The 12,828-nt window shown below is 31.9% G+C and overlaps 1 protein-coding gene and 1 long non-coding RNA gene across 4 annotated transcripts; both read left to right on the forward strand.

The window, feature by feature from the left end:
* The first annotated feature begins 3,191 nt into the window (after positions 1-3,191).
* Positions 3,192-7,072, forward strand: LOC109811500 (uncharacterized). 3 transcript variants are annotated; one of them, XR_014434057.1, is made up of 3 exons: positions 3,192-3,623; positions 3,695-4,157; positions 6,455-7,072. It is a non-coding gene; the product is annotated as an uncharacterized LOC109811500 (long non-coding RNA). The 3 variants fall into 3 exon arrangements; XR_014434058.1 differs by having other exon boundaries at positions 6,710-7,072; XR_014434056.1 differs by having other exon boundaries at positions 3,193-3,623; positions 6,759-7,072.
* A 3,544-nt stretch (positions 7,073-10,616) lies between these two features.
* On the forward strand, positions 10,617-12,480 carry LOC145958022 (uncharacterized). The gene is made up of 2 exons (XM_083074472.1): positions 10,617-10,811; positions 11,446-12,480. Exons 1-2 carry the CDS (start codon positions 10,617-10,619, stop codon positions 12,478-12,480), a joined length of 1,230 nt encoding a protein of 409 aa, XP_082930598.1.
* The last annotated feature ends 348 nt before the right edge of the window (positions 12,481-12,828 follow it).

Below are 12,828 nucleotides of genomic sequence, written 5' to 3' on the forward strand. Positions count from 1 at the left end.
GAGAGCTTATTGAAGCTTAAGAAGTTTCAAGAAGGAAAAGATCTAGGAAGAAACTTGAAGGAGAAGCTTCATCAATCAAGTCTCTCTCCTTGAGGTTTCCATCATTTGGTATCAGAGTAAGGTATTTTTGGTAAAGACTTTCCTTAAGCTTCCTTTCAATTTTGTTCAGTTAAATCATCTTGTTTAGTGTTTTAATTTGTTCTATATGTTTGCTCCTTGATTTTATTGTGTTTGTATAGATTAGAATTGTTCTTGTGTAACAATTATAAATCTATAGAACAATTCACTTTATCTTGAATTTTTTTTGATTCATACATCAATCTATATGGATCAATCTTGTTGTGTGCCTTTAGGTTAATCGTGTTCTTGCATTTTAATGTTCTAGGATTCCTTATATATTTTTTGAAACTCCAAAATATTTGGTCAAAACAAAATTCCAAAGAAAAACAAGTAGTTGTATGCATTTTTCCTTTCTTAATCTCCTAGTTTTGTCTTATAAGTCTTATGTAGTTGCTTAACTTGTCATTACTTCTCTTGTGTGCCTTTTTTCTTTTTGAAATATAAACAATGCTCTCCTTTTTGGTTTGGTTATATTGCTGGCTGCACATCTTAATACTCTTAGAAGTGCTCACTGAATGATTCCTATGCATGTTATTAGATCTAACATGTTCTAGTGTCATATTCTATGAACTTCACTTGCTAACTCTTAGAAATTTAAGGCCAAAAATTCCTTGAGTCTTTTTTTTTTTAATCTTTTTTTGAGATATACAATTAGACTAGGAAGTGTAAAACGAAAATTGAAAAAAAAGTGTACAAAAAAATAGAACAAACTAGAAGCAAAACTAGTCATTAGTAACGTAGAAACTTATCAAGTACACTTACACTTCCTATACCTATTTTCCACCACTTGTAAGCCTTTTTAATTCATTGTTAGGCTTCTATTTTGGTGCTCAGATTTAGTGTAAGAAAATGAAAGAAAGAGCAAATAAGGCAACAAAAGAAAAAGAAAAAAATAGCAAAAACTAGAAAAAAAAGTGAAATAAAGAAAGTTTAGAGCACTTAGCCTTGTTATTTTTTGTGTATTTTTCCTTTGGTGTACTCTTTGTCCAGTGGCTGGAAACAAACTAAAATCTCTCAAAATTTTAGAATAAATTTTGTATCATTTTGTAATCAACTCTAGTGTCATTTATAAGACTATTCCTTTTTAAGCTAGTGTTGAAATTGTTCTTTATTTTCTTGTTTTGTTTCTTTTAATATTCTTTTAGTTTGTCACATAAATTCCTACTTGAGTTTAGCCTCTTCTAGTTGTGCTTTTTTAGTCTTGATTTTTATTGGCTTCCACTCTCTCTTGTTGGTTGTTAATTCTCAGTGGTGATAGGTTTATTTTCAAATTCTCACACTTCGAAAGAAATTGATAATTAAGACATATTGGAACCACTTCAAAGGGGGTTGCAACTTTTGGGAGATTGAGGTACCTAAAATCTTGAGTGAAACACTTTGGCGAGGTTAATTTTTGTGTTCATTTGGTAGGGAAAATTTCAAAACATGAAATAGTAACAAAATTATGGCTTTAAACCTAGTACTTCTGATTTACATAAAGAGGAGTATCTAAGGCAGATTTTATAAAGAAACTCCATGAGAAGGTTAAAGACCAAATAGAAAAACAAACTCAAAAATATATTGAATACAACAAAGGGAGAAAGAAAATTATATTTGAGGAAGGAGACTTAGTTTTAATTCATTTAAGGAAAGATATATTTTCTACAAAAAGGAAGTTCAAACTAAGTCCAAGAGGAGATGACCTATTCCAAGTCCTCCAAAGGATCAATGATAATGCATATAAGTTAGATTTACCTTCTGATTATGATGTTAGCAATACATTTAATGTTTGTGATCTTATGCCTTATGCAGGTGATGCTGACACTATTATGAGGAGTTAGATCTGAGGACAGATCCTTTTCAAGAAGGAGGGTATGATGAAGGACCATCAGAGGAGAATTCACACATGAAGACCATTGGGCCTTTAAGGTGGCTAAAGGAGGCTTCTACAGAGGAGGTGTTTCTCAGACCAATGCTCTACATGAGCATTGAGTATGATTCCTCTTATTAGTCTCTTAGTCTCCATTGTATATACATTGTATAATATTTGTACATAGTAGATACTTGTATAGGTGTATTTTTTGCATTTGTATTTGTGAGACATCTTTTTTTTTTTTATTTATTTATTTCTTTGTAGGTCATATTCTTAGGATTCTAGAGTATGTTACTTGGAGACTTTTACTCTATTTGACCATGTATCAAGGGTCATTGATTTTCTTATTTTTAGTATTAGAAGTGGGGTGGCAAATAGTATATATGTAGGTGAAGCTAGTAACTGGGCCTTTATTGGGCCTAAGCTAAATTTTACATATTAGGCTTGTTTTCCTCCATTTTTTTTTTCCAAGGATTGATTTAGCTAGGTCTCACTACCATTTGGTGAACCTAAATAAACCAATTCTAAGAGTTTTGGATTGGATTGGATGTAGGAAACAAGTCTTGGCCGCCTAGCTCCTTCAATGGCTAAGGTCTACAAAACTTTTCCTACATATTTTGTTCTTGTTAGCAAGGGAGACAAGGTGACACTTAGCACCTCTTGATTGGCTCTTCTAGATCTAAGTGTCTCCTCCTTGTCTCCTCTAAGAGACAAGGTGACACTTGGCAATCTAGGATTGGCTAATCTAGATCTAAGTGTTCCTACCTTGTCCTTACCTTGTCTAACTTGCTCTACAAGCTACTCCACCTCTATATATAGGTTTCTTCCTTTGTAAAACTCACTTTAGATCATATATTTGAGAATTGTCATTTCTACTTCTGAATTTTCTCTCCCAAAAGTCTTAATACCTCTTTGATTTAGATCCAATTATTTTATCCTCTTCCTAAAGAGTGTGGTGAGGATTTAAGTAGTTCATCTTCTTCCAAGGAGTGACATCAGTTGAAGAGTGTTCTTCACCTCCTAAGGTGAAAATCGAGGCCTCTACCTCTATTAGAGGTCTTGAATAAGCTTAAGAAGTGTCAAGAAATCAAGGTCTAGGAAGGAACTTGAAGGATTACTACTAGAAAGACATTATTCTACATCATCAATTTTTTATCGGTTTTGTCAAAAACGATGTAAAATTTAAAATGCGGTGGGTATGAAATTTTAGCATATTTACATCGATTTTGAGTGTGACCGATGTAAATGAGTTCTATTCTACGTTAGGCTTTGGGTAACCAATGTAGTATTATCTTCATAAGAGGGAAAAAAATCGCGCGTTCTTCTCTCACACAAATCACGCTTTCTCCTCTCATTCATCTTCTCTCGTAAAACAAGCAGGCACCGAAACCCAAACCCTATTCTTCACATGTTCAAATCATTCTTCTCAAGCTCAAGAGCCATTCTCCTCACATCTAAACCCTATTCAAAGCCCCATTACTTGTTTGTGGTAAAGTCGATTGAAAAAGTGAAGCAATCACGTGGAAGACGAAGCACCCTCCTTCCAAGTCGCACTGCCGCTACACTATCATTGTCCTCCCTGGCGTTGGCATTAGCCCCGAAGTCATCTCTATCGCCAAAGACGTTCTTTTCCTTGCCGGTTCCTTCGAAGGTAACCCTTTCTCTCTTGGTTTTTTCATAATCACAACATTTTCATTTTCTATTGAGTGTTTGCTGAACTAGGGATCAAATACGAGTTCCAAGAGATGCTTTTGGGTGGAGCTGCATTGGATGCCATGAGAGTTCCATTGCTTGGGGAAACCCTTTCTGCCGCTAAGCAATCCGATGTTGTTTTACTTGGTGCCATTGGAGGGTGGCTACTTTACTTTCATTCTTTACCACTTTAGAATTTTTTTTAACTTTGTGCAAACTTAGATATACTATCCTAAGTAGAGATGGTGTTGTTTTAAAATTATCCAGTATAGCTATTAGTTTTTCTGTTTATGTTCTTTACGGCAGTCACAAAGGTGAAATTTTATACTTGTGTGAAATTTAGGAATAGTTTATTCAGAAGGTTAATTATGCTCCCTAGATATGGTTTTGTAAATATTAGTTTTCTATTTCTTTCAAATGTAGGCCTGATGATTCTACTGCTGTGGTTTGTCTTTCTTGTGACAATCTTTCTCTGGAATTGCATCCTCAACAGGTGGGCGCTTGTTGGTTATAACTATATAGTAGCCAAAACTATTTAAGTTTACATATAGAATTTTGCATGTCCAGTGCCCAGCTATGATATTATGCGTGCAATTTATATTTGAAACTCACTTAATTACTTTTGGCCCATGTCAAAATATGATTACTATTGTGAAGCTGGGAATTAAAAATCATTTATATGAATGTGAAATTGGTTGGATGGGAAGAGATATGAAACTGATCTACCTTAAGCAGTGTAATGTTCTATTTTTGAAAAACATTCGCATCAATCCCTAATTCAAAACTAATCATTACTCCTAGGTTAGGATACATTGAATCCGATCTCTCAAATGTAATCCAACCAAAAGAAACTGCAAAACATGAAGCAACATTGCCACAATAAGCAACAATCCAATGAACACCACCCATCTTAGTAGTCAATAGGCAAAAAGTAGTCCAACTTTTTATTATAATTGGAATAATTGTCATTTTTTAAATAATTTAAAGTTGAAAGTACAAGCTCATTTTTTGTCCCAGATGATTTTCCATGATTTGTTGCAAATAGCAGTTCAGTTTCCTGTCTTTAGTGCCTAACAGACCATTCTGGTTAATTATATTATATGCCCAATTTTTTTTTGCTCTGCACTATCATAATACGTCATTGGTATAAACTATTTTTCTCTGGAATAATTGCTATTGGAAGTTGTATTTATAGTGGCATGATGTGATATGTCTTGTGGTGTAAGCTAACTTATCTTGCTTGAGTAATGGTTGCCTAGTGTAAGAACTATTTTTCATTGAGAGAATATACACAATAATGCCTTTCCATGACTGCATTTGCAAAGTAAAATGTCATTTCATGAAACTAGTTAATTTCTTTAATAAATTGATTCTTGCTCTTTGGTTACAATTTCTTTAATCTTTAATTTGTTTTTGGGTTGCTAACACATATTGTGCTTCAATTCAATGTCTTATTTGTTTGTAAAAAGAAATTTGTTTTGGAGTATAGGATGAAAATTTGTCTTCTGGATGATGGAATTAATTATAGCTATATCAAGTCATTAACCATGAGAATAGATTCCAGTAACAATTGTAAGAAAAATTAGTTGATAAATTGTTCATACTGAGATTGTAATGAATATATCATCTTAACTAACCTACCATTGTTACCTTAGTTTTCTAATTTTCAGTTTCAGAATTTTTGCTTCCAATGTTAATTAGCTTTTGCACTACGCTTGTAATGTTCCAAAATTTTCAAGATAATGTTTAATTATATTATTATAATTTTTTTAATTTATTTTTAATATTTTAATTATACTATTAGTTTTTAAATCTTCTTCAAATATGTATCATTTCGAGTGATATGTTGGACTCATGATTATCATAACAGTACTAAATACTAACTTAATTAAAACTTAAAGAAGTTTGTGATTGAAGTGCACATTGTTTTCTAGTTTTATATAGTAATGAGTGAATATTAAAATCCTCAAAACAGGAACCAATGCTTTCACCATGTGATGAGAGGTTCTAGGACTAGGAGGGACAATTAGCTTGTTTGGATTAGTTTACTTTAAAGGTAGAAAATGTTATTAACTTTTGCAAGAATTTTTTGAAAATAACAAGAGTAAATATGGATCTTCTGATTATGTTTTTGTTCAAAGTTGAAACCATTTTCCCTCTGACTATAAGAGATTTATAAAGTAACATGCCCGTCCCTTGATTCTCTTCACTTGAAAAGAATCCTTGCTTATTAACAGGTGCATTTCTAATTTCTAGTCTTTTGTACAATTAACACCAGCGTTGAAACCATTTTGTATTAATTTCTAATTTTTATTATTTTGGATTTCCATTTCATTTTTATGGTTATGTTGTTGTTAGGTGTCATCAATATTTATCCGCTTCATTAAAATTTATACATAAGCATGTATATTATAATTTTTTTGTGTGTTTTTTGTTATTGCAATTTGGTGGCCTTGTTAATATTGATGCACAATATTTGTCCACTATATATAGATAAAAAAAAATCTGTCTAAGATTTATATATATGTTCATTACAGGCACTCAAAAAGAATCTTAAAACAAACATGATTTTTTTTTAAAAAAAATGTAATCTACATCAGTTTTCTAAAGAACTGATGTAAATTTATGCATAAATCTACATCGATTTTCTTGAGAATCAATGTAGATTTATGTATAAATCTACATCGGTTCTTAGGAAAATCGATGTAGGATATGCATAATCTACATCGGTTCTAAAACTGATGTAGAAGTATACATTTTCTAAGTCGCTCTATTCTACATCGGTTTTAGAACCGATGTAGATGACTTTGCAGAACTGATGTAGATAATACATCCTGTAGTAGTGGATACACCAAGCTAATCCAGATTCTCTAGAAGTTTCCATCATTTCTAGTGCTATGCCCTCCATCTTCAACACACTCTCTACTCGATGTAGGATCTACCATTATTTATCTCTTTTCTCTATTACTTTTCATATCTTTTTGCCTAGTAACATTATTTTTCATTATAAAAAAATTGTTTATATGCCTTTATTTGATAAACTAGGTTCATCTACTCCACCTTTGACTTCTACCCTTGCAACATAAAATGACAGGAACAACCTCCTTGTTGGTCTTTTCAAAACTCTTCGATATGATTACCTAAAGCAAGCATGCGTTGAAAGGAAATTCCATAAGCTACTTAGTCGTCTGCACATTGACTTAAGCTCTGATGAGAAATAAGAATAACTTTAGGGGGAGACGCACTTTTTGCATAGTCTTTTTGCTTGTGCCAAAAAGGGGAGTAGATTGTTGATTTTGAATTTTTTTTTGAATGATTTCTTTTTACTATTTTATACAATATGCTATGATATATTTGTTACTATGACTACATTTTTTTCTCAATGCACATATAATGCCTTTCAGATCATGCATGTTTTCAGGAGGAGTTCCATATTCATTTTATCTCATAATTATGTATGCTTTGGTATGAATATTCTAAATAAGCATACTCTAATATAAACTAGTAATGCTTTGACAAATAGGCTTTGCCATGATAATTTATTATATACTTTGAACATAGGATATCATATGCAACAGAGACTCTAATACATGATCTAATAAATACATTAGGCTTTAAAATGCATCACAGACCTTGATATAAATGATAGATATGCTCCAATTGGCATCTAAGGCTCTGATATACAATGTATGCTCTAATGCGAACAAGCCGATGTGATCACTCTGATAATTTCTAAAATGAATAAGCATACCAATATGCATATTTGTTTATTCATTAATAATGCTCTAAAATGTCTAATAAGATCAAATGAATACACAAATATACATGTCCTAGATGAATGTATACATAAAATTGAATTTCTTATCTGATGTTATACACAATGTCTCGTAGAAGTGTTTTTATACTACTTTGATAATTTTTAAAACGCTTCCACTTCTTAAAAAAAAAATTATTAAATAATTTTCTTCGTCTAAGTCATCTTTGAAAAAATCACTTCATCTTGATCAACAAAATTATTTTCTAAGACAAGAAAAACGTAAATTTTTGACAGATTTAATCCATCGGTAAAAAGGAATATTTGTCGGAAAGAGAGAATTTTCGACGGATGCAAATTCGTTAGAAAAAAGGGCGTTGAAAAAAAAATGTTGTAAACAATTTAATTTGTCAAAAATTTCTAATGGATGATTCTGTGGTAAATATCTGTTGGTAATTATCGATAGATATTCTGTCAAAAAATTTGTCGATATTGTTTGAAAATCTTTATCTGATTCTGATAGATAAATCTGTCGACAAATTTCTGTTTAATTTTAATAAATTTATTAATGTAACACCCCTCATATTTGATCTCTTATAGACTCCATTTCACGACAGTTTACACGATAACATCTCACACAACTTCTCGACCCTTTGTGGGTAACCCTTTTTGAGATAACCATCCACTTTTAGGATCAACGACTGATCCGACAAACCAACACAAGACTTTTCAACGTGCTTTGTCCTTACTCGACTAGGAAATTTCCAAAAGGTAACGCATCCCTAAATTCTCCAAGCTAAGTCAAACATGCTTAATTGTAGAGTTCTAATGAGATTAGCTACTGAAAAGTAGATGCACCTTATTAGTATAGGTAGTACAAATTAATTTCTTTATACCATCCTCAACTATACAATCTCATATTTATACAATCTTTGGATCCCTCTCATTTTGATGTGTTCGGGCTATTATAAAATATAATAATATATATAATAATTATATTATATTTAATTAATCTTTATTTGTGTATATACTTACATTTATAATTAACAATCTACTTATTTCTATTTAAAATTAATATTATGATACAATTTAAATTATTTATTATAAATTTAAAATCTTAAAAAATAATTTATATATTTTAAAATATTATTTTTATAATTTCTAATGATAATATAATTTATAAAATTATAAATATTTATTTATTACATATTAAAACTTATTTATATATAAATAATACTTATGATGTCTAATATACAAATTAAAATATTAGTTGAATAATAATGAATAAAATTTTGAATTTATTTGGATATTAAGGTTAAAATAATTTTGTTATCTTCTATATGCGATTAATTTGATCATTATTTTATTTTTTAATCTTAATATAAATTAAAAAGTTATATATTAAATATGAACAAGAGTATTTCGAAGGATTTTTTTAAATTTATTTATCTAATTAATTTCTTTTATTTATCATATTTATTTATAAATTAAATTTTAAAATTTTATATAAATTATTAATTAATTTAATATATTTATTTATCTGAAATCTAAAATATAAAATTCAAAAAAATGTATTTATCCTTGTTTTATTTTCTAATTATCAATCATTAATAAAATAATAATCTAAAATCTTAACTAATTATATCATAATATTTTCATATCAAATTTAAAACCAAATATTTGTTATTCAAAAATATCAAGATCATATAATAAATTGTCAATAAGATTCTAGTTAAATAATTTAAACTAATTAATTTTTAACTATATTTTTATCAAATAATTTTTTCAAGAGCTAATCAATTTTTCTCTATATTAATTATTAGTAAAATTTAAAAACTTTTAATTTAACAATTAGATCGATGAAATTCAACATGCACTATAAGTTATTGAGCGGAATAACTTTATCAAGAGGTACTTTGTGAGTCATTTGATTCTTCCTCCTCATCTCTCTCTCTCTCTCTCTCTCTCTCTCTCTATATATATATATATATATATATATATATATATAATTTACTAGTCTTTTATAGGTAACAATTTATTAGAATATATATATATATTTAAAATTTTATTGATCTTTTCTAATATATGATTGTCAATTTTAATCATCTTCATTGTTATCAAACGAAATATTAAACATTTTCGATGGATGCAATTTTCTATAGAATATTAAATATTTTTGACAGATCAAATTTTCGACGGAATATTAACTATTTTTGACGGATATTATATCAAAAATCTCTTGTCGGAAACGATGAAATTTTTGACAAACCATTATCCGTTGGAAACATTCCATCGGAAAATTTTAACTTAAGTATTTGTCAAAAATTTCTGTTAGAAATTCTTACATTTTCAAAAAATATAAATCCTTCAAAAATATTTCGTCGGTAATATAAATTTTCTTACAATTTTTTTTCTGTCGAAAATATAAATTTGCCAACAAATTTGTATCTGTCATAAATTATTTGTCCATAATTTATATTTTTTTTTATACTGTGTATACAAGAAGCAAGGATAGGTTGATCCCTAAAATCATGGAGAAAGTTAGTAAAAGTTGATGTAGAACTTGGTCTTCATTGACACACGCCATATAATGTGCATTTGGTTTCTTAAAATTGATAAGTAGCCCACTTGATCAAATAAGAAGTGACAATTTGGTGAAATATAATTAATTTCTCAAAATAAAAATTAATCTGCATTTTAGTTCAGCATAAATGCATTGCATGCACATGGCATGGCACAAGGGTATACAGAGGGGTAGGAATTTTTCAAAAAAAAAAATGGCACGTGGCCTGAACGGCCGTTCCCAAACTTGACTAAAATGGCCATTCCATGCCTCCTAGAGGCCTATATAAGGGGGACTCCTCCCCCATTCTAATTCACTCTAAATTTCCCATTTCTCTGCTTTCTCCCTTGCTTTCTCTACATATTTTTCTACTTTTCGTGATCTTTCGCTCCCCAAAATGAGTTAAGGAAGAAGAGTTGGCAAACATGCTTGAGTCCCCCCTACTACCCCTCCAACGGTCATGAGTGACAGGATCCGTTAAAGGCATCAACACATAGAGACTTTTGAGGTCGCTCCCATGAGGGTACTTTAGTGAAGCATCCTAGAACTAGTAGGACTCTGGGATAGGGTCCAATAGTTCCTAACCGGCATTGGTTGGGAGTTCCTTTTGAGTATATCTAGGCCAACACGAGGCCATGAAAGAGTTCTTAGCATCTTTAGAACAACATTCTTCAAGGTCCCCTTATGGCCCACGCGTTCGCATGGTGTCCTTCTGGATGAATGGGAACCACTGGTCCATGACCCTAACAAACTTCAACCAGTTCATTAGTTTGCGCTTTAACTCTGGAGATTATCAGGATGCCATCTTGGCTAGGCCACCAGAGCTGTCAGTGAATGCCATGTGGTAGGAGCTCACAGGAGATGTCGTCATGCCAAGGATAGCCAAGGCCTCGAGTCTTAGGGATGTTGGAATATAAATTGATTTTGTATGTTGGGCTTAAAAGATAAAAGCCCAATATTAGCAAAGGCCCAAATAAAATTCTAGAAAATTCTATCTAAAAGATTCTAGAATGATGTACAAAATATCTATAGATGTTTATCCATAAGATGTTTCTAGATAAGTTTAGAAAAGTTTAGAATTGTAGGAATGTTTTAGAAAGTTCTAGAGAATGAATTATAGCCCTTAGATGAATGTTGTGGTGGCAAGATCCTAACCATTGGTTAAGGAGGTGCCACTAGTATAAATAGGGGATGGTTGTAGCATTTGGAAGTAAGCCAAAAAGTTTAGAAGCATTCAATACAACAAGCCTTTCTTTCTCTCAAAATCTTCCAACCTCTCCCAATCTTAAACACTTCCTTCTAGCCTTTAAAGTTTCTTCCCAACAAAGTGGTATCAAGAGCCATAAGATCTTCAGAGAAATGGCAAATACTGGAGTTCCTTTTCAAGTCCCGATGCTTACCAAGAGCAACTATGACAATTGGAGCTTAAGGATGGTAGCTCTCCTTGGTGCACATGATGTCTAGGAGGTGGTCGAGAAGGGCCACACCGAACTAGAGAATGTAGAGAGTCTTTCTCAAGCTCAAAAGGATAGCTTGAGAGACTCAAGGAAGAGAGACAAGAAAGCTCTCTGTCTAATCTATCAAGGATTAGATGAAGATACTTTTGAGAAGATTTCCAGAGTCAAGACAGCCAAGGAAGCATGGGAGAAGCTCAAGATCTCTTACAAGGGAGCAGATCAAGTAAAAAAGGTACGTCTTCAAACTTTGAGAGGAGAGTTTGAAGCTTTACATATGAAGGAAGGTGAACTAGTCTCCGATTACTTTTCGAGAGTTTTAACAGTTACTAATAACCTAAAAAGAAATGGTGAGAAGTTAGATGATGTAACAATTATGGAGAAAATTCTTAGATCATTGGATCCAAAGTTCGAACATATTGTCACCATTACCGAAGAAACAAAAGACTTGGAGGCCATGTCAATAGAGCAACTTCTTGGTTCGTTGCAAGCTTATGAAGAAAAGAAAAAGAAGAAGGAAGAGATCGTGGAGCAAGTCTTCAAGGCACATGTTGATTCAAGAAAAGAAGAAAATGCACACAACCAATCAAGGCGAAGCTATAGTCAAGAACAAGGACGAGGGCGTGCATATGGACATGGACAAGGACGAAGGCCTAACAATAATAACCAGAGAGGAGAAAGCTCTAACAGAGGTCGTGGGAGAGGAAATCTGAATTCAAGGTATGACAAGTCACGAATCAAGTGTTACAATTGTAATAAGTTTGGACATTATGCTTCTGAATGTAGAGCCCCTAACAAAAATAAAGTCGAAGAGAAAGCCAATTATGCTGAAGAAAGGTGTCAAGAAGATGGTACCTTGCTATTGGCTTACAAGGGCCAAGATAAAGGCGAGGATAATCAGTGGTACCTTGACAGTGGAGCAAGTAACCATATGTGTGGGAAAAGAAGCATGTTCGTAGAGCTTGACGAATCAGTAAAGGGAAACGTGACTTTTGGAGATGAATCAAAGGTGGCGGTGGAAGGAAAAGGTAATGTCCTCATCTGACTAAAGAATGGAGAACATCAATTTATTTCCAACGTATATTATGTGCCAAGCATGAAGAGCAACATCTTGAGCTTAGGACAACTCTTAGAGAAAGGTTATGATATTCAACTTAAGAATAATAACCTTTCTATAAGAGATAACACAAGTAGATTCATTGCAAAGGTGCCAATGACGAGAAATAGAATGTTCGTGCTCAACATTCAAAGTGATGGCCCACAATGTCTCAAGATGTGCTACAAAGACCAATCGTGGCTTTGGCATCTTCGATTTGGCCATCTTAATTTTAAAGGATTAGAGTTGCTCTCCAAGAAGGCAATGGTGAGAGGGCTGCCTTGTATTACTCACCCC

This window comes from Cajanus cajan, chromosome 5 (assembly GCF_000230855.2).
Source record: "Cajanus cajan strain Asha chromosome 5, NIPB_CcT2T_4, whole genome shotgun sequence".
Lineage (NCBI taxonomy): Eukaryota > Viridiplantae > Streptophyta > Magnoliopsida > Fabales > Fabaceae > Cajanus > Cajanus cajan.

Bases quoted from the DNA above. Each gene is read 5' to 3' on its own strand.
- LOC145958022 (XM_083074472.1), top strand. From the start codon at position 10,617: ATGAAAGAGTTCTTAGCATCTTTAGAACAACATTCTTCAAGGTCCCCT. The intron at 10,812-11,445 runs GTGAATGCCATG...CATGATGTCTAG, and splicing joins CTAGGCCACCAGAGCTGTCA to GAGGTGGTCGAGAAGGGCCA.